General features: G+C 37.6%; 4 protein-coding genes across 7 annotated transcripts; 2 read left to right on the forward strand and 2 right to left on the reverse strand.

The window, feature by feature from the left end:
* Window positions 1-3,087: 3,087 nt before the first annotated feature.
* On the reverse strand, window positions 3,088-6,777 carry LOC135641529 (probable serine/threonine-protein kinase PBL7). Of its 3 annotated transcripts, XR_010497742.1 has the most exons (6): window positions 6,594-6,777; window positions 5,408-5,625; window positions 4,888-5,077; window positions 4,398-4,789; window positions 3,337-3,700; window positions 3,088-3,246 (listed from the first exon to the last, which is right to left on the reverse strand). XR_010497742.1 is itself a non-coding variant. In XM_065156922.1 (5 exons), the coding sequence occupies exons 1-5, from the start codon at window positions 6,661-6,663 to the stop codon at window positions 3,410-3,412; spliced, it is 1,158 nt and encodes a 385-aa protein (XP_065012994.1). In that variant the 5' UTR covers window positions 6,664-6,777; the 3' UTR covers window positions 3,088-3,409. The 3 variants fall into 3 exon arrangements, 2 of the variants coding, with proteins under 2 accessions (XP_065012994.1, XP_065012993.1); XM_065156922.1 differs by having other exon boundaries at window positions 3,088-3,700; window positions 5,408-5,622; XM_065156921.1 differs by having other exon boundaries at window positions 3,088-3,700.
* Window positions 6,778-10,204: 3,427 nt separating this feature from the next.
* Window positions 10,205-11,191, reverse strand: LOC135639979 (large ribosomal subunit protein uL10c-like). The gene has a single exon (XM_065154037.1). The coding sequence runs from the start codon at window positions 11,132-11,134 to the stop codon at window positions 10,430-10,432; it is 705 nt and encodes a 234-aa protein (XP_065010109.1). The 5' UTR covers window positions 11,135-11,191; the 3' UTR covers window positions 10,205-10,429.
* Window positions 11,192-11,431: 240 nt separating this feature from the next.
* On the forward strand, window positions 11,432-14,788 carry LOC103987907 (uncharacterized). The gene is made up of 2 exons (XM_009406370.3): window positions 11,432-11,700; window positions 14,374-14,788. The coding sequence occupies exons 1-2, from the start codon at window positions 11,601-11,603 to the stop codon at window positions 14,640-14,642; spliced, it is 369 nt and encodes a 122-aa protein (XP_009404645.1). The 5' UTR covers window positions 11,432-11,600; the 3' UTR covers window positions 14,643-14,788.
* A 1,395-nt stretch (window positions 14,789-16,183) lies between these two features.
* On the forward strand, window positions 16,184-20,670 carry LOC103987908 (protein RETARDED ROOT GROWTH-LIKE). 2 transcript variants are annotated; one of them, XM_009406371.3, is made up of 7 exons: window positions 16,184-16,559; window positions 16,666-16,777; window positions 17,908-18,070; window positions 19,178-19,326; window positions 19,409-19,560; window positions 20,165-20,279; window positions 20,368-20,670. In XM_009406371.3, the coding sequence occupies exons 1-7, from the start codon at window positions 16,204-16,206 to the stop codon at window positions 20,560-20,562; spliced, it is 1,242 nt and encodes a 413-aa protein (XP_009404646.2). In that variant the 5' UTR covers window positions 16,184-16,203; the 3' UTR covers window positions 20,563-20,670. The 2 variants fall into 2 exon arrangements, with proteins under 2 accessions (XP_009404646.2, XP_018682594.2); XM_018827049.2 differs by having other exon boundaries at window positions 18,010-18,070.
* The last annotated feature ends 513 nt before the right edge of the window (window positions 20,671-21,183 follow it).

Here is a 21,183-nt window from a genome sequence, read left to right on the forward strand (position 1 = left end):
ATCTACAATAATAATAATAATAATAATAATAAGATCGGCGAAGGCATAGAACAAAATAATGGAGGGAGGACGCCGGAGGTTTGACCGAGTAAACGCGTGACGTGTGGGCCCAAAACTGCCCCCTGTTTTATTGGCTACTTTTATTCCTCCCTCTCTCTCTCTCTCTCTCTTCTCTTCGTTTCTTCGTGGAGCTCCTGCTGCGTTTGGTGAGGCTTTTTCTGTGTCCAGGTTGACCAAGTTATGTGAGGGAGCTGTTCCTCCAGTTGAAATAATAGCTGTTTTCTCGTGATTGCGTGCCCCAGAATCAATCTTATACACCCAAAAATGGGACACAGATATCTGTTGATGGTATCTCTTTTGCAGGTGGGCAAGCCATAGAACTTACTCCAGATGTAGTTCGACTGTGTAGAACAGGCAATCTTCTCACCTTTGTGAGAAAGAAGGCCGTGAAGCAAGCAGAGACTGGTGCAGATTGATGGAAGGTCAACCAAGCAGCGGCACAACTTGAATGCTTGTCTGAGACACATCTCAGCTTAAGCACAATAAGCTGGCCGTAAATGGCAGAGCAGTGCGGATAGCTTCTGAGCTTGAACTGGTTCAGTTGTTCTCAAGAGAATTGGGGAAGCCATGCATTTTGCAGCAGTTGCCAGCAGCAACAAAATGATGATCGAATGCCTCCTAATGATGTCCACCAAATCGCCATTGTTGCAGCAGCAACCATCAGGGAGATGTCTGCGAGAACCAATTGACTCTTCACATCCAAACCCATCAGGAATTCCATCTTCCTCGATGCAAGTTTATGGACTCATTTCATCTGTTTCCCGGCATTTGGTTTCTTCATCAACTTCGCCCTTCCATATCTATCAACTGTAAACAACAATCACACCTACATTAACATGCTTAATAGGCTATACTGGCTATGTTTGCTGAATGAGATGTTCCTATTATATAACTTCAGCAGAAATTTATAATCACTGTTTCGCAGTAATAGAAATAACACTTGGCAATTTCATGAACTCAAAAGTATTATTACATTTTAATGAGCAGTGGCAAAATGAACAGAGATCACACACATACATAATACTACAAGAAAAAGAAAAGGAAATAGAAAAACCCAATCCATGACAGTTCATGATTATGTCATTTGACCTTCTTTACCTTGTCTTTATATGTGGTTCAATGACAAACTTTTGCAGTCAAATCTGAAGCACTATGTCCTCCATCATTTGCCTAAACCACCCTTGAAGATGGAGCTTAGCTGCTTTATAGGCTAAGCCCCTTAGAGATTCCATTAGGGTATCATGCTTTCTATACATTAGTCAACAACAGGATATGCATGTTCTTTTTTCTTGTTGTTTCAAGATCTTTACTTGACTTATGCAGCTTACTTTTCTCCAGCTAAAATGCCTTTTTCTTTTTCTGTGATCCAATTGGCAGAATCTGGAGGATGGAATTGATAAGAGATTTGTTTGGTGAGGCCTTGCTTTTGCTGGCATTGCTTGCATTGAAATTCTATGGGCCACCTACTGAGGAGGAAACCAGTGAAACCTACTTAGATCTTGCAATAATCACAGCACCTATTAAAGAATTAGATTTTTTGCAGAGACAGTGAGGTATATGAGATATAAGTTACTGCAAAAACAATTTGGCCTTGATGGAGCTGACAGATGTATGCCATTCCATTTAGAAAGAGGCCAAAACATTATTATTTTTAGGAGCTTCATAAATCACTAGAAAATAGAAATATTTTTTTTGAGTTTAGCCAATACATTATACTAAAATCCTCAGTTAGCATGCCACATGAAACTATGAGAATTGACTATCAAACTTACACTACCAAAAAGAAGGTCTCTTGAGGACCAACTTCCAGCTGTTTTAGCTTGCTTGCAGCTCATCCACTCAACACAGAGTAATTCATATATCTTTTTTAGCTCCATTGTTAGGTCCACCAAGATTTGTTTCAAGATAAAATGCAAGACAAGACAAGGACAGATAGAAGAGAAAGCAGAGCATTGAAGGAATGGAGAAAGCTAATTACACATCATGTGCATCCACATTCCTCTTGAAGGCTGATGCTTCTACTTAAAAACAAAGGTGCAGCAACTTGCTAACATGTCCAATTACAACATTTCCTTTATGTCACATCCCAGTTTAGTCTCATAGAAATTGACTTATAAGGAATCTAATGGGCGTAGTATTATTAGTTTAGACTTAAATATTTTAGATCAATGATAACCTCTAATATAATATAATCCTAAAAGATTATTCAAAATTAATATCAGTAATTTGAGACCTGGATTGACACAAATATCTCGATAATTTCATCTATTGGTGAAGGACCACCCAGTTGGCAAAGGTGGTACTGTCCTACCACCCAATAAATTTCCTTTGCATGCTTACATTACAAGATCTAGAGAAGGTCTCACATACTGGACATGTTTGAAAGCTTCTGATCCCCCTATTTTCATCAGGGGAGACCACATTCTGTACTCTTTTTTTTTTCCTATATAAGTTATATTAATAAAGAAAATAACAAAACATAAAATGAAAATTTCATTTTCTTGAGGTGGAGTCCACACTGAAAACTGTGACTGTCATCAATGAAATGATTGAGATGTAAGATGAAAGAAGTTAAGGATCCAATTAACTGTCCAAATTAGATATGATGATAACCTCACATTTACTTGAACACAGGGTGCCATTACTCTTTCTATAGTAGATAACAGCAGTGCAAGAACACAAACAGTTTGATCAAACACATGCAGGACAATAAAGCAAAATGCAACTTGAGGAAAAAGGCTGAACCTTCTGGGAGTAGGTGAACAGCCTTTCTGGTGTACAGATCACCTGAGAATGCTGAGGCAACAACTAGTGGCCTTCATGCCATTTATGCCTGATAGTACACCGATTCCCACTGAGGAAGCCACCACTTGCCTGCTGGCAGTCATATGACATTGCTGTTCATAATGTGCCAGCTGAGCTGATTCATGCCTGTACAATTTCAATAATGAATTCCTGTTTTCACCACCACAGGCCCAAATTTTACTGAATTCTAAAGCAAGGTATGTATATGAAGGCACTGGGAACAACACAATTTGCTAAATTCTTAAGCAAGACAATAAGAAATATCAAGAGACTTGCTGTCTGGTACATGCACTTAGATACAAGGACACAAAACTACATATACCACAACAAAAGAATCTAATTCCCCAAAATTAACTTAGTCCTGAATCGAGCAAGGCCAACCTGGCAAATGGAGAATTGACATCGGTCATCAAGGAACCAGCCAAGAGACCACAAAAAATGTACATTCTGCTGCAAGATGTAGGCACTCACCATTAGCTCCTGGATGAGTGTCACATGGACTCATTTATACTAATTAGGTTCTTCCGCTGGCTGTTCTCAAATCTCAATATCCTGACTTCCTCTCGATGTCCCTTCTTGTTCGAGGGGGTGTTCCCGGTGTGGCCAAGCGAGAGGTGCTCTGACTCAGTTGGTTGTCGGGGTTGTAAGTTTGTGAAGCAAGGTATGTAAGAGCTGTAACGACGTCGGCTATTAGGGGCCGCATAGCTGGTTGCTCCTGCACACACATTGCAGCAACTGCAAGCGCCTGATATAAACCCCTTGGAGGATACTGACCCTGAAGCACTGGATCAGCCACCTGTGAGAATTTTCTTCTGTCTTTGAACAATGGTCGTGCCTGCATCCAAACAGAGCAAATTTACACAGTTTGATGAAAAGGAGGAACCCAGAGGTTCTTGATCCAGAGGCAAAAAAACTTCTCCATCGTCATGAAGAGTCAAGCTTAAAAGAGATTTGATTTACTAAAATGATCAGCAAGAGTAATTTTGAACAATTAGAAACCACAATAAATTGATAAACCAACTTGTAGTTTGTGATGCAACTTGGTTCAGAGCATGCTGTTTAGCGAGAAAACTTGCATCTTAGTTTAAGCCACAGAGTCAAAGTTACCAAGGTGTATTAAGGTCCCTGTCGTAGCGCTCAAGGGGCGGATCGAAAACTGGATGTCAACAACGACATCACACTTCCTGCCCAAGATCCAATCAAAATCACAGAACAGGGAACCGAAGACCATGTTTAAAAGAAACTAATGTTGTAATAAGATGGAAATGTAAAATCAAAAAATGAAATAGGTTATGGATATTATGGTTAATGCCATATAATCTAGTTGTGAACTACAGAACTAAATATCTGAGACTGGTCCTTTTTAAACTCAGGACGATATAAATATCAACATTTAACACTATAAAGTATTGAAAAGTTGTCATCTTTACCAAAAGAGCATCATGAATGATGAAAATTCATTAAACATTTAGGAAAACAAGATTTGACTAATGGATTCGAAGATGGACAAAGAAGAAGGACAAGGTCCTTACCCATGCAACAAGATTGTGCTCTCCTGCAGCTCTAGAATTGTCAATCGCCCTTCTTCCAGTGATAAGCTCTAAAAGAACAACTCCAAAGCTATAAATATCTGATTTTAGTGTCAACTGTCCTGTCATTGCATATTCAGGTGCACAATATCCATATGTACCCATCACCCTAGTGGATACATGTGTGTTATCACCTACAGGACCAAGCTTAGCCAAGCCAAAATCAGACAACTTAGGATGATAACCCTCATCAAGCAAAATGTTAGAGCATTTTAAATCACGGTATATAACAGGAGGACTGGCTTTATCATGTAGATACTCTAATCCTTTCGCTGCACCAGCTGCTATTTTCATTCGTGTATTCCAGTCAAGCCGCTTCTTGTCTGGGGAAAGGTCTGTTGCAATCATAAGAATAGATATTCTCAGTGTAAAGAATTATACATTTGAAGGCACTTGTAGAAAATATTATGATGAGAATTTGTAGGTGAACTACCGTGAAGATGGTCTTCCAGTGATCCTAATGGCATATATTCATAAACCAAAAGCCTTTGATCTCCGTCTGCACAATAGCCGATCAGGCTGACAAGGTTAGGATGGTGAAGTAGGCTCAACATAAGAACCTCAACAAGAAATTCCCTGTTTCCTTGCAAGCCATTCCGATCAAGCTGCTTTATAGCCACAATCTGTAGACAAGGTAAAGTTTGTGTTAACTATCTTGATATGTTAATTCAGTATGAAACAAAAGAACCATTTTCTTTAATAAGGATTTCAAACATGTCATTTGTTTTTAAGTTGGAAATTGCAATATGCAATAACAACTCTTAAGGACTTAAAACCACCACAACGGAAACTTGATACATGAAAAAAATCAAGTATTTTATAGTATACTATATAGAAGATTGTACTAAAAGAGCCACCTATCAGAATCTTTAGATTCTTGGAAAATATATCTCTTTAGTATACAATGAACAGAAAAGAAGAAAATGAGTGACTGAGGCACAGCATGAGCTGACCTGGTTGCTACTTTCTAATCTTCCCTTGTAAACTCGACCAAATCCCCCTTCTCCCAGAAGGCAATCGGCTCTAAAATTCTTTGTTGCTGCAGCCAGTTCCCGAAATGTAAATGTCTGCGCAGCAATGCATCCTGATCCACTACTTGACAGCTCTTTCTTATCATTCATTAAGGTTTCTTTCTTAACATCCAACGAGAGATTGGATTTTGATTTATCTGCTACAAGATTTAACAGGAAGAACATTTATTAAAAACTTGAAAAAATGCATGAAAAATAAAGAAAAATAAAGAAAAAAATACAGAACAATAGAAACCAAAGATAACAATTGATCCTCAAGATAGCAAGTAGAACATAAATACATATTATCCTTATGAAAATTAAACGTATAAATAACATGTATCTCTATAGCTCACAACCCGGTCACCGAGACCAGAACTGCCTCAACGTGAGCCGATAACCAGCTTGCTCGAAGAACAATTTGAGATAAAAGGAAATACCTATTCATGCAAAATATTTACATCTGATGCGAGAGCAGTTAGAATTTAGCTTTTAAAGGCCCTAATAACAAAATAAACCAAAAAATTGTAGGGATATGCGTCGAATTAATATGGCAAAGTGAAATGCTAATCTCAGCGTCACCCATCAAAATAAGAAGAAAAGGAACAAGGAAAGGAAGACTTTGGCAAAAGTCGACAGCAAGAATGATTTTTTTCAAAAGAAAGAGAGAAATATGGCATCATGAAATGGTAATCTAAGCGTAACCCGTCAAAATAATAAGAAAAGGAAAAGGAAAGGAAGTCTTTCACAGAAATCGGTCACAAGAAGAAAAGACAAAGAAGGAAACAAAGCAAGAACGAAAGAAAGCGATTCCCATAGCGCGAACGATCGTTGCCATTTTTCTTAATCAGTTATGGCGAAATCATAAATGGGAAACTATCAAAGATACCCAGAAGGCAATCAGCAACACGAATCCAAGCTCCGTCCCAAAACCCAAAGAATCGGAATAAAAAACCTAACTTGGAGACAAAATCTAGCAACTTCCAACGAAGAACCAATTGCCGAGACCAAAATAACCAAACTAGATCTCGTACATACACGGCCTGGCAAGAACCATCGCGTGCGCAACAAATCAACTCACAAACATTAGAAAAAAGACAGTTTTTCCCACGGAATCCTCCTCGGATACCTGTCGGAAGGTCGGGCGGATCCTTGTCGTCCGTCTTCGGCTCTCCGGTGCAGGGAAAGCACCCTCCCATATTCCCTCTCTCTCCCACCAATCCCTCGCAGGGTTCTCCCCCTTTGGCCTCTTCCACTTGAGCCGGTGAGATGAAGCGAAACAAAAGAAGACAGTGGCAGAGGAAACAAAGAGGAAGAGCTACTCAGGTATTCAGTATATTAATTACTAACGGACATTTTACAGATAAAAAAGAAAATATAACTTAAATAAATTATATTTTAACGCATTCTCGAAAAACTCCCTTAGTTTTAAGCAATTCTAGCGGAACATCCTCCTTCATGTAATATATATATATATATATATATATTTCTTATAATTCTTACTTGACATGAGCAGTGAGACAAAGAGGAAAAGAGTTAGGGTGATAAAAATTATTAGTCACTCATATCATAGGCCAAAACAATAAAAGCGAGACGCACAAGAATAAGTCTAATAAAATTCGTGAAGGTAAAGATATGTTCGATGACGATCGCTATGTTAGGGAGAGGCCATCATCAATAGGAATAATATCATCATTAAAAAATAGTTAAAAATAAAATTTTGAAAGTTGGAGTGGGAATTAAAAAAAAAACGAACCTTTTCCATAATTTCATCTATTATATTTAAACCACTTAAAAATTGCATCATATTTCGCTTTGGGATTAAAAATAACAATTTTCTTGCATATGCTATTTTTTATTAAGAATTTTCACATATCTGCAGTTAAAATCCAAAAATAATATATTTATCCTCCTAATATTCTCTTTTTCAAACAAATCCTCCTAATATTCTGATATGTAACATATATACACATAATTCCAAACATTAATTTTTTTTCTAAAATATTCCTCTAATTGGCATTTTTTTCCAAAAATACTTAGCAAAATTACACCTAACTATGATTTTTTTGTTAATTTAATAAAAATAAAAATATCTAAAATTTGTTTAATATTATTGTACTCACAATAAAGTTATCAAATGATAATTAGCGGACGATTAGCCATAATGACACATATGTAAGATTTTAGATTTTAAATTGATATACATATATACACTAAACTTAAATTTAAAGGAACAATCACAACATTAATTTTTTTAAGGGATTTATATTTTTATACATTCAAAATTGCCTCTCTTTTTTTTCTATCTTATGTGTAATTACTGAACAGATGTAAATCAAATCAGGCCATGATTCATCTAAGTGCTCAGCTGAGAAATATGTTTCACCTTGAATAAGGAACTAAGTGTTTGAACTCAATAAACAAAATTATAATTTTTCGGGTGTGAATGTCTTTTTATGGATTTGTTGACATGATCTTGAACAGTTGTTATGGGTCTTGTGAAATAAAATAAAAATAAAATTCATGATTATTGTTCTAAGAAAGCTAAATTTTCGGGTTATTGACTCCACATAATTTTCTTCGTACATATCTTTCGATTTTATTCAAAAATAAAAGAACTGAAGAATTATTTGAATAATTAGATTTTCTTTTTTTTTGCCTGAGGTGATTGGAAGTTCAAATCTCTCTCAAATCAATTTGCTTATGTTATGAGACATGTAAACATAAAAATAAAATTATAAAAGAAGATTAATAGGGTTCTCCAACCAATAATAGGATCATGATCTAAAAAAAATATTATTTTATAAGGTAAAGAACATGATATTATTAGTGCCAAAACACATAACAAAACTGTCTTGAGATTAGCTTAGTCCACTGTTTCAATGGGCTAATAACGTGCGTGCAGTTCTAAGAGAACAAAGATTGCTTTGGGTCGATCAACTATTTCTGCTCACAATAATGATTTGTGATCAATCATACGTACGCATCATATCGTAGTTGGGTTGTGAATTCCGAGTAGGACTCTTCGGTCAATGTTTCCATCGCTAGAATGTGAGCATCGCTTTCACTATTGTTCTTGTTTGAACTATAATTAGATGCACTTTGATTCTTCTCTTTTGACTTCTCGCTATTTGACTAACTCTGGCATATTTGGTCAAACATTGATTCCATGATCCAACACAAGATGCACAGAGATTTCAAGATCTACAATCACTTCGACAGACATCCAAGCAAACCTTGACAGATATCAAGATTGCACTGATGTTTCCCAACACTCATACACAAACTCTATAAAATTCCAAATTTATGAGGAAGAATACTGATTACTAGCATCTACACAGGCAAGAATAATGTGTACAGAAATAAAATCTTTAGAAGAGAAACATTCACATCATTCAATCATCTTGGCAAATCATGTATTCATCATGTTTGGAATATTTCTGTTTGACAATGTTTGAATCAAATCATATATTCAGATAGGATGGCAAGCATATACTGATCAGTAGTCTGCTTCCTAAATGAAAATTGAAGATTGATTCACTGTCCAAACCAAGAAGAATCATCTGAAACAAAAGTATCAGCAAGAATGCAGAAAGCCAAACCTGGTTCAGCTTATTGGTGTGCTATACTGAAAGATCCTTTAAGAACACTAATATAAGAATTCAACAAAATAGAAGTGAGATGGCAATAAGGATGGCCATATCAGAAACTTCACCAATCATATCATGTTTCTGTTAACAAGGGGAAATAAAGACAGAATTTGAAGTCATTATACCTCTGATTTCACCATTTATCGCTGACCACACAAAGCCACATGATCTGCTAGTTCTTAAGGAAAATTCATAACACAGTTTCCAGAAGTAAGCAACAAGCCAACAAACTGATGATAAGATGCTCCAGTTCAATTCCTGGGTGACGATGACAGGAACACGGTAAAATATAATTTGCAACAAATCTTTCTTGTTGGCCTTTTAGTTTGAAAATTCATAATCAATATAAAGCATTGCTTTAGTGGCATGTGTTCCAGACTTCAAATATCTTCATTTTCATACTAATTAGTATATCAATGCCTGTAAATTTAAGTGGTTGGATCATCTAAAAGAATGATATGAAGCCAAAGTGAAGCAGACTTAAATCTTACGCAAAGACCAAGAAACACGTAAGTTCAGAATCTGTGATCAGGAATCTTGATGCAATACCAGACACATTGATATAGCAAAATCATCTCTCCTGCCAGATTTATATACTCAGATACTAGAAACCTACTATGAGAAATACTAAGATATAGACACAAGAAAACTGAGGTGTATGTATAAAGAGGAGTTACTATCTGGTTTAATCAAAAATACTAACAAGGACTTTCCGTTTCATAACATACAATATTTAAACTCTCTACAACTCTTGCTCCTTATTGATCACATCCAATCAACTCTGATTGCAGTTACCAACAAAATAATTGAAGAACACTTTTAGTTTTAGCTCCCCCAAACCTACCACACTGATTGAGTCGTAAAAAGTCTAAGCTTTGCCCTAAACTATCTCTACCCGATGACCCAAACATCTTATCGAACCGTAATCAATTACCTGAAGTGAGAGACAGCTCCATCATTGCCTTGTACCTAATGAATCAGAATTTTAACAACATTTATAGGTCAAGAAAACCCTTTGATTGGTTCTATCACAGCATTTCCTTTAGTTCTTGTTACTAGATGACATTGGCACAACCTACAACATAAGAGATGATTGCAAATTTGCAGATGTATATAGACTTTCAGAATCAATCAAGAACAATTATCATCATCCCAATTCAAAATGACAACTTGATCATGCAACGAAGAAAAAACCTACAACATAAGAGATGTGCAATTGAAGATGTATAGACTTTCAGAATTAATCGAGAAGAACTCTCGTTGTCCCAATTCAAAATGACAACTTGATCATGTAACAAAAGAACAAGCAAAGGAATTACGCAGCTGCAGCGCCGCCGCTCTCTTCTTCGAGCTTCTTGACGTAGGCCTTGAGCACGAGGACGACGTCCCTGGCCGGAGCCTGGAGCGTACTGACAACGGAGATGGCGGGGCTCTGGAGGGCGCCTAGGATCTTGGCGTAGAGCTCGGCGCGGCTGGGCATGGTCTCCAGGGACTTGAACTCGTCGGGCGCGTAGAAGCGGCCCTCGAAGACGGCACCAGTGAAGTCGTTGTCCTCGAGCTTCCACTCGCGCTGGAAGGCGCGGTAGGGCTTGAGGGCCTCGGGGATCTCCTCGGAGTGGACAAAGAGCCAGGCGTTCATGCCCTTGAGGCAGGGGGCGATGGCGGCCCAGGGGGTGCCCTCGAAGGCCTTGCCGACGAGGGTGTTTTTGGCGACGATGAGGCGGGAGGTAGGGGGGAGGGCGGTGCGGATGTTCTGCAGCTGCTTGACAGTGAGGCCCTTGTAGCAAATGCCAGCAACGAGGTGGCAGCCCTCCAGCTGCTGCTTGACGGTCTCCACCGTCTCCTCCTTCTTGGCGCGGCTGATGGCGGCGCGGACGATGGTGTTGGAGGAAAGGGTTTTGCGGCGGGGTCCGCAGGGGGCGGAGAAGGGGTTGCAGAGACGGCTGAGGGCAAGGGATTGCGTCTGGGTTCGCGGGGCAGGAAGCTTGGAGTTGGGGAAGCAGCAGAGAGAGGCCTCCATTGGGGATTTGGAGCGAAGGGAAGAGTGGAAGCGGAAGAAGGCGAAGGGGGGTGAGACGTGAGAAGATGATGCGTGCCTTATCCTGGGAAATTGCGACTCAGCTGTCTGAGATTAGGTAGGATTCAGGCTCACCTCTTTATGTAAATGCGGGTCCGACCCACCTGTAGTGGGCCCCTCAGTTATCTGTGACCCGATAGAAGGACGTTTTCCCTGATTGGTGGCGTGGAAGTGACAGGTAATATTCCAACTCACCCAAGAACCGAGGACAAAACCACCGGGCCCTCTTTTATCCTCGGCCTCAACCGCATCGTAGCGGACACACCCCTGACTAGTATCCTGTGGCGGAGCAGAGCCGCTCTCGTCTTCCCCGAAAGCTCTTCTTGCTTGCTTTCCTTCGCTTCCCTTGTTGATTCCTCTATACTCTATATACACAGGAACACATTAATCAATCGATTGGATTGGTGAGATGTATCTAGGGCTGGGGAGACTCGTAGCGCGGATTCCCCTCCGACCTCGTTGCTCCAAGAACGACTCTCGATCCCCGGAGAATGGCAAGAACGATAAAGGTCGAGCCTCTTCCTCCTAAATGAGGCTTATGCTTCTCTTCTTGCCTTTTTATGCTCGTACAATCGTTGCTTTGTTCTGTTCAAAAGCTTGGAAATGAGAAAAAAATTGTTTGATCGCCTAGGATTCATTAGAGATGGCCAAAAAAAGCACCTTTCTTGTTTCTAAACCAATTGTATTGGTTGTAGCAAAATTGTTTGTGTATGTCAAAAAAAGAAAGGGAAACAATTGTTGGAAATGCAATTCCAGAACAGAAACGATCTATCTGATGTGGGATAAGTGCATAAAACTGATGTCTTGGATGTTATGATAATCTGATTTGGGGATTTAAATGCTGTTGCGATGCAGGTCTTCTAGAACGTTTGTTCATGATCAAGTATTCGACCACCTGTTGAACGGATTGGTTATATTGTAATTGTGTTTGGTCTTAGAAGCACAGATCTTCAATTTATCAGGAAGTTGCTCAAAACTAGAAGCACACTGGCATGTTTTCGGATTTGGGAAATAGGAGAACTTTTTCGCAATATGCAGATATGATCGACAGCATCCAGTGTCAAGGAGTACTTTAAACCATACCTTAAACAATCTCCTTCTCATGTCCTAGACTGTTCCTTTTCATGTTCAGTCCTTAAACATATTGTTATGAAATTTTTCTTGAGGAGATCAAATTGAGTTCCTAATATCAAGATGAGACTTGTGCAAATAATAACAAAATAATAAAAGTGAAGATACCATAACCTTCTAGATCTTAGTATGTATCACTTTGCTTAATGCCCGAGTTAGTTGCTCCACTTATTATTACAAGCTTGCAGCATGTTTGTCCCATTTAATATCACAAATTAGTTACTTAAACGATCAATTTACTAGAATACAATATTTTTTGGCTTCTGGTTGTACAAAATGCCTCAGCTATCATGTTCGTTAACTCAGTTTCATCAAAGCTGATGATCCAAATAATGATATAATGGTAAGTTTGATAAATCAATTATCTTTTTTGAACATAATGGGCCAACAATAGTTCTTTTTTCCATTTAGATGTCAAGAGAAATGGTCCTTCGTCACATTATCAAGAATTACCAACACATATGGTCATCTGGTTTGTTCACACAATTCAAAATGTTGAGTCGTTAGAAGCCTAGATGCAATAGTTTAGCATTAATATGTACGAGTTTGAACCATGATGTATGGCATTGGACAGACAAGCATATGTATTCAGGCACGTAGGACTGATACTAGAATGTTTGACCATTTTTTTGTTACTCTAATCGTGATCTTAAAAAGAATAATAAACTTATCATCTGATGTGTATACGCTAATTTTCTGTGTAGGGTTGGAATTTAAAAGCTGGTGTTTTTTTGGAGAGACTATGTCAATTAAATTGGTTGCTTGTATCCTCGATTTCACAAGCACAGAAGCATATATAGAATGCTTCTTTGTTCTCATTGTGATTCTTAGATATGCTAAAGACAACATATATACATGATGCTTGTTTCATTGTCAGGTGAATGTTTCCTACCATAACAAAATCATAAGCTCCAATCTTACTATAGATGAAGTTTTGTCCATATGATCTTGGCTGTGTTTGTCAATTTGTAATACTTCATAGATAAAGTTCAATCTTTAATCAAGTGCATATTTAGCACCATTAATTTTATGCTGCTCGGTATTTGTCAATCTCCTGACAAACTGGAATTCATGTGATTTGATGGTGCATTTCACCTAGCAAATTAAAGTGTCAAATCTGTAAGATTTTTTTATGATATAGTATCCTGGATATGCTAATTGTTTAGATTTTATAAACAATTTAGAAAGCATAGTCATCTAGCTCTCTTAAACCAGCTACTTACCACTGATTATGGTGGTACGACATGTTCATATATAAATTCATGAAGCAGATGAATGATAATATGAAACTACTCAATACCATCGATTCAGCTTTTAGATAATCTCGAGGCTGGCAGTCCATATGTCTATTTCTTTGCAAGTGTCTGCTTTTTAACTCGTTAATTTTGTCCTTTTCTTCTCGGTGGCAATGACTAGTCTGCTATCTAAGGGACCTGCGACTAGACTGCCCATTCTGGAACAAGTTATTCTGATTAGCACCATCATTTGGGTATTGGTGGAACTCTGCAGTTGGGTCTTTAGTCTCTGTCCACAAAACAAAGTACTGTTGGTTGGAATTACAGGTTGATGACTCTGCATTATGTTATTTGCACACTGGAAAAGTTATTATTGTTTTGTACAAAACAGATATTTGTGATGAAAAGCTGAGATTTATCACATGTCAAGGTTGCCTTTTTTAGCCTGAGTGACCAGGGTCTTAGTCAAGAAAACAACCTCTTTACTTCCGAAGGTAAAAATCGACTCTCCTCACACCCTGTATTGATTGGCACCTCACGCACTAGTTTATCTCTTTCAAAAACTCTTTTGTGATAAAGTAACAATCTGGAATTTATATCTTGTTCCACCACTTATTGGGGTTTCTTTATAGTTTAAAAAATATATGATACTGTGAAAAACCTACAACTTCTACTGTGAATAATCAACATTCGTAAGTATGCAAACTTCACAAGGTATGGATCTCTGTGCTTTATGTTCTACAAATATAGTTGCAATTCCTGGATATATGGAAAATTTTGTTGTTCTGAATCTTCATGCCTTTTATTGAGCCACAGGTGATAGGCTGTCTACAGATTGGGACAAGGCCTGGTCTAAGTTTCGGAAGAAGGCAAAGAAATCTATGTTCTCCGAGTTGAAGCCAGACAAATATGTCAGCTGGAATCCAAGGCGTTCTGACTACCCATTGTCAGAAGAAGTAGATCCCATAAAAAGAACAGAGAGGTCCAACCTCATGTTATGGACAAGTCCAAAGTTTACCTTGGTTGGAGCTATCATTGTGGTCTCAATGCTTCTCATTTACACTCTTTTAGCCCCGCTTAAGTGATCTCCTCGATCCGTATTAGAATCCATGTAAAAGTCTTATATAGTCTTATAGACAGTATGTAGTATGGATTGATTGACCAACAGAAACTATGACTGCATTATGTAAAATTATCCATGTGATTATAACCAGCTTCCTTCTTTTTATCACTTATTAACCTCTCTTTTATTTGCTCTTGAATTCTGGCAACTTGTAATCGTATCTCAGGGGAAAAAATACAAGTTTTATGTTAATGTCTATGTCCTCCATGACGGAGAAGATGAAATATCAGGCAAGCTCTTAAAGAGCGATCTGAAATGATGTTTGTAATGTACTTTGTAACAGCTTGATTCAAAGAAGTAATTTCGCTTTCCACAAGCGAACAATTATCGATTCTTTATTTGCTTTAGTGCATGAGTTTTGATAAGGTCTTTACTCTCTCGTACTGTCAAATCTATCATGTTAAAGATTCTTTGGAATATATGACATTCTTTTGTCTGTTATGTTCATGAGACAGTCCACAGTGGCGAAAATTCTAGGATCAGGCAATTACCTAAATGCAAAGACTGTTTTACCACTTGGAAACTATATTGTACGGTTGATAGGTATTGATCTCGGTAGATGTTGTTTTGAGCATCAATCGATATATCGATTATTCTTATTTCAAACGATTAAATTAAAATAATAATATTAATAATAAATATAAAATCATATTTAACGTTTAAAAAAATCAAATTAGGGCTCGCTAATTTGAGACTTTGTTGTCTCTCTTGTCATCAGATATGTACTCTTGGGGTTTTCATTTTGTGCGACGATCAATCCTCATCGTCCGATCGGATCTCATTCGATTATGGGTGGAGTTAATTTAGAAGTAGGTCAACATATCGTTATGGTCAGGGAGTACATGTCGTTTGCATACCGACTAAAGCTCGAGAGCTCGAAGTAGGCATGTCTTTTCATCGAGCTCACTTATAACCTCTCCCTCCTTTTCACCACTTACTACCCTTTCATCGAATTCGTTGTGACATTAGACGAAATGATCATCCGAGGATTTGAGCACGACATCATGGTGGTGGCTTTACTTGTCTCCTCTTCCTCCTTTGGTGTCGACACAAATGCTAAGCGACATCGAACGAGAATGGTGAGATAAAGCGAAGCAACATTGACGCAGATGCCTCATTGCTTTGTCTCCTCTTCTTCTTTATCATCGATGTTTGGATCGATATCAACAAGGTCGACCACCACTTTGTTATCGCCGACCACCACTACAACAGTCACCCATTGAGTCACCATTGTTAAAATTGTACCATTTTGTCTCCTCTTTTATCTCATCATCAATATTTAGATCGATATCGGAAAGGTCAATCATTGCACTGTTATCGCTAACTACCATCACAATAGTCACCATCATTAAAATTATTTTTTTATTTATTTATTTTTAGGATAAATGAGTTAAATATTTCAGTTTTATAATTATAAAAAAAATAATATAATTTTTTAAAATTTAAAAATTAGGCCGGGTAATACGTAATTTTCCCCTATAATCCTTTATGCCGGCGTGCCAATTGAGCGTTCCGCGCGCCCCATGGAGACATCGGCGTTCCGCGCTCTCGCAAGGCATCTCAAGGCCACGCTCTCCTCTTCTTCTCTGCCTCCTCTGTTCTCTCCCCTCCGGCGCCGCCCCTCCAAAACCCTACTCCCTCTCGCGCTCCCTGGCTGTCGCCTATCTAGTGCGGCTTCCCTCCTCCGCTCCGCCGCCGGAGATCGCCTCGCGAGGCTCTTCTCGTCCATCTCTTCCGACCAGGATCTCGAGTTGCGGGAGGGAAAGGAGTCCCCCTCGTCGCGCTCCGCGGAAGACGAGTACAAGGACCCGCTTTTGCAGGCCCAGCAGGAGAAACAGAGCCGATTCGTCCCCGTCAAGGCCTACTTCTTATGTACCAGGTGTCTTGATTCGTCTCTCATATGTGCGCTTACAGCTGACTGGGGCTTAGATTTGGTTCTTTTGTTGTGAAATTGTTGTTTCTGGTGGTGATGGATTGAATTGCAGCATTGATTTGAGGAGCCTGCAGGCCCAGAACGCGACCAACGTCATTCCGCCTTCCTCTCGTGCCACCAATTACGTTGTACTCCGATACTATGATGTTAAGAACGGTCCTCAGGTCAGTTGCTGTTTCTTATACTGCTTATTTCTTAACGTTTGTTTACTGATAAAGATTTTAAATTGATAGCCATTTTAGTTCCGGCAGAAGTAAATAGTAGAGTTTAATATAAGTTCTGTCATTTCTTAACAACTTAAGCTGTTGGATTAATGTTTACCCAAGAAAAAAAATGCTAACATGGAACCGGCGCAGGTTGTGAGTTTGGATACTGTATCTGCTTGCCTGTCCAAATATTAGTTTCAAAGTGCAGCATTACACAATGCACTAATCCAACTATTAGTTTCAAAGTACATTATATGATGCATCAATATATGTTCCTCCTGCAATGAGAAGACTAAATGTAGGACCATAAATTTGATCCTTTGATAAAAGGGAAAAGGTTTCGTAGTCAACTAATTGATACAGACTGACAATGTAAATAAAAGTTTCTCTTTTGGTTAAGAAAATAAGATTTTCCTTTATTTAACAATCATAGTCACCTTGAATGTGGTATGTTTTGGATCATGGTATGTATGTGACAAAAGGATACATCACTTATAGTACCATGGGGTAGATCAGTTAGTTCATTATTGTGATTTATATTAAATCATTTACTTAAATTATTAGCAATACTAGATAAGATATTTGGTCTTACTAATTTGTTAAGTAAGCATCTAATTGGATTACTAACAATGGTAGTAGTGAACTCGGTAACTAGAAAATTGTTGTTTCTAATATTTAGTACTTTACTGAAGGATTCTAGTGTGGGAATGTGCATGCATCTATTTATCTTTAGTTTCTTTATGTGTAGAAACTTGAGCGACCTCACTGAGGTTGTTTCCAAAATTTTGCATTCTAAATCACATACCACAAGGATTCAGTATACAGTAGTATCATGAATCAGAATGAGGGACATGGATCACGGTTCTAAGGGCATAAAGGGCTGTTAACTATGCTAAGAATGTTGTGTTTTATGACTGGACTTGTTAAGAAATAAATAGTATTTGTTCTGCCACTATTTTTCTTCTTGTATGGTGCCATGGAGTTTGCGTTGAAGTTCATAGAAGCTTCATAGAGTTTATGGACATCCTAATTCTAATTACTTTCAAGTTAAGACCATGGAAACTAAGATAATTGTCTTCATATTGCAGGTAATGGAGACTGGTTTTCCAACTGAAAGCATTTGTCGGTATATGGTAGTGTTTCATTATGGTTCTACCGTGTTGTTTAATGTTTCTGACCATGAAGCTCAGGGGTATCTGAAGATTGTTGAAAAAAATGCTTCCGGACTGCTACCAGAGATGAGAAAGGATGGTAAGTACGCCAAAGTTGCCTATATGCTTTTCTCTAGTTCTGTTTTGCTAGTTTGCCAAAGCAACCATCATGTATTGCCATGCACCTGCAAGAATGCAAATGTAAGAAAATAATATAGGAGAAAATTTTATACTCATGCCTTAGTTCTTGCAATAGTAGGAAGTCCAATACATGTATATATCCTTGGTCTGATTTGATGCAGAATTGATGGTGTTTTTTCAGAATGCTTGATATAATTAAGATTTTGTTGAACATATAACTGACTTTAGTATGTGAGAGGAATACAAAGAGTTGAATAATGACTGAGTTTGGTAGAAGTTCCATTCATCCCTTGGATTCCCTTGATTTTTGGACAAGTCTGATATATCCCAAAATGATATGAACTTTGTTGATTTAGAATGAACAATCAATATGTTTCTGGGTCTGAGTATATGAAGAAAGTTTTAGAACAACGTTTGGCCTTTTTATGGGGAAATATTGTCAATAGGAATGGAGGAAGCTTGGGAACTTATATCAAGATGGAGGTCCTATATTCTGGCTTTTTTTTTTAATTGTTATGTCCCAAAAAATTGTGATCTAGATTTTAGATATATTGCCTATATAGGTGGAAGCTTATATGTGATAAATAAAATGAAAACTAAAACACCATGGTTTTCCTTTGTTGCCTAAGCATCACATTGTATTAGATATTTTATTTGGGGCATACTATTATGTTTTAAGAAAGGCAACATCACTATGGAGATTTCAGACTGTTCCAAATAAAGAATTGGCTGTCTTGTGTTGTTTAGAATCATTTAGGTTTTTGTATGGTATAAAAAGTTGTCAACATAAGGAGCTATATATTATTCTTCTTGCAATTCACTATTAATGTATTTTGATAATGATGTGCGTCGCTCTGCATCAAGAATCTACTGATATGGTACTTGACATAGGTCCCTGTATTAGAGAGATTGACAGTTGTATATGTGACTGAAAATCCTTTTCTTTAAACTATGGTTTCAGTCAGATTTCCCTCTTTTATTTGATCTTGCTTTTACCGAAGTTAATGAATATAGGTAAATGTTTTTGAACTTTTAGTGACAGTGGTTTGAATTTTTGAAAATCTAGATTATGCAGTAGTTGTAAAACCAAATCTGGAGACTTGGATGCAGGGTGGAGTCGACTATATAGCGCTTAAGTCTCTGGACATAGACGGTGTACGTACCATTGGAAGTGTTCTTGGTCAAAGCATTGCTCTGGATTACTACATCCGACAAGTATGTTGCAAGATGTCCATTGGACTATTGAATGTGTTAATCTTAAGCACTAACAGAAAACTTACACTGCCATTTTCCTTAGGTTGATGGTATGGTTGCAGAGTTCACAGATATTAACCGTGGTTTGGAGAAAACTGGAACATTTACCATGAAAAGGAGAAAGCTCTTTCAGTTAGTGGGGAAAGCAAATTCTAATCTCGCTGATGTCATTCTTAAACTAGGGCTTTTTGAGAGGTAATTTTGATGTGCAAAAACCAATCTGTTTGATGTCTGGATGGTAACATACTTTTAGCCATTTACAATTTAGACCTATAGCGGGCCTTATGGTCTCGAGTAAGTTTACCTTTGGTAAGTCTTCTTGTTTCCTTTGACTAGACTCTAAATCAGAAGGTTTTGAACTTTAAAGAATAGAGATGGCTGAATTTTATTTCTTTTGATTGTCAACATGGAGGAGATTAATCGAACTATTTCATCAGCAAAATTCTATACAATGCTCATTGCTGAATTTCCACTGAATTTCCAGTATCTGTGATATTCATTGTATAGACATGCATTGACTTCAATTGGTCGAACTTGTATGTGAAGCATATTATCATTAATAAGCCTTTAAAGTTGCAAAATACGTCCAACGGTTCTGCGATGCTATCAGTGCATCAATTATTGTTTTGGGGATTTAATATTTGCTATGAAAATATTTTACATGACTTTAATTGCTAAAATACATGAATCCCATGTTCTTGCAAGGATTTTGGGGATTTAATATTTGCTATGAAAATCTTTTACATGACTTTAATTGCTAAAATACATGAATTCCATGTTCTTCCATGATGCCCTGCAGGTCAGATATCGCCTGGAAGAATGCTAATTATGCACAGATATGGGAGTACCTACGGGATGAATATGAGCTAACACAGAGATTTGGAAATCTTGATTTTAAGTTGAAGTTTGTTGAGGTAACTTGGTGCCCTTACCATTTCGAAAGTTTTACTTTCAATTACCCCGGTTGTCTGGTTGAATTTTTCTATTACTTCGCTTGTGCAGCATAATATTCGTTTCCTCCAGGATATTCTTCAGAATAGGACATCCGTTTTTCTGGAGGGCCTAATCATTCTTTTAATTACTGTGGCGATCCTCATTTCTGTGTATAATGTCTTTTGTCATCCAACACCAAGAATTCTGCAGCCAAAAGCAGGCACTCCGAAAATTGTTGAAGGATCTGCCTACTACAGCAATTAGATCTGTGATATGATTCTTATTTAAGCAGTAGGCTTTTGGATCTTTGTATAGCTTGCTTGGATACCATTACTGACTTGCTATAAAATAGTAGATCAACTTTAAAGCTAATGCTCTCTCGTGGAAATTTTGCCTCTTGAATCTTGACCAAGATATTTGAAGAAGAAACTACATCTGGTTTGCAGTCAGCAATGACGTTGAGATGCAGAATCTGATGCTTTGGATACAACTGATGGAAAGTACCGTCCACAATACCAACCAAGCAAAGTGGATTTCGAATGGTAACACAGTCATCCCTATTTTATGAACCTTAGTTGGTGCTCATTTGTCTTTGTCTTCGTGTTTGTTGGTGGGAGTAGTTGTTTGTGGCCTGCAAAGTCCGTGGTAAGTGGCTGTCTTCCTTTTCTCTCGGTCTAATTATATATTATCTTTTATTTTTAGATCTCATTTATTCTAATATTGTTAATTATATTAATGGAAAATGTAACAGTTGGATCGACATAAAAGTAATAGATAAAAAAATAATTTTAAAATTTATTTTATTCTTGAAATATTAAAATTATTTTTTTATTATATTTTTTGTTAATACATTTGATGATGTTATGATAAATGAGATTATTTATT

This window comes from Musa acuminata, chromosome BXJ3-6, assembly GCF_036884655.1.
Source record: "Musa acuminata AAA Group cultivar baxijiao chromosome BXJ3-6, Cavendish_Baxijiao_AAA, whole genome shotgun sequence".
In the NCBI taxonomy this organism is placed as follows: Eukaryota; Viridiplantae; Streptophyta; class Magnoliopsida; order Zingiberales; family Musaceae; genus Musa; species Musa acuminata.

What these genes read in the sequence shown, in the direction of transcription:
- LOC103987907 (XM_009406370.3), top strand. Translation starts at nt 11,601, where the DNA reads ATGTATCTAGGGCTGGGGAGACTCGTAGCGCGGATTCCCCTCCGACCT. An exon ending in GAATGGCAAGAACGATAAAG is followed by an intron (nt 11,701 to 14,373) that starts GTCGAGCCTCTT and finishes ATTGAGCCACAG; the next exon opens with GTGATAGGCTGTCTACAGAT.
- LOC135641529 (XM_065156921.1), bottom strand. Translation starts at nt 6,663, where the DNA reads ATGGGAGGGTGCTTTCCCTGCACCGGAGAGCCGAAGACGGACGACAAG. An exon ending in ACTGGAAGACCATCTTCACG is followed by an intron (nt 4,790 to 4,887) that starts GTAGTTCACCTA and finishes TGATTGCAACAG; the next exon opens with ACCTTTCCCCAGACAAGAAG. An exon ending in AGCACAATCTTGTTGCATGG is followed by an intron (nt 3,701 to 4,397) that starts GTAAGGACCTTG and finishes GTTTGGATGCAG; the next exon opens with GCACGACCATTGTTCAAAGA.
- LOC135639979 (XM_065154037.1), bottom strand. Translation starts at nt 11,134, where the DNA reads ATGGAGGCCTCTCTCTGCTGCTTCCCCAACTCCAAGCTTCCTGCCCCG.
- LOC103987908 (XM_009406371.3), top strand. Translation starts at nt 16,204, where the DNA reads ATGGAGACATCGGCGTTCCGCGCTCTCGCAAGGCATCTCAAGGCCACG. An exon ending in ACCAGAGATGAGAAAGGATG is followed by an intron (nt 18,071 to 19,177) that starts GTAAGTACGCCA and finishes TTGAAAATCTAG; the next exon opens with ATTATGCAGTAGTTGTAAAA. An exon ending in AAACTAGGGCTTTTTGAGAG is followed by an intron (nt 19,561 to 20,164) that starts GTAATTTTGATG and finishes GATGCCCTGCAG; the next exon opens with GTCAGATATCGCCTGGAAGA.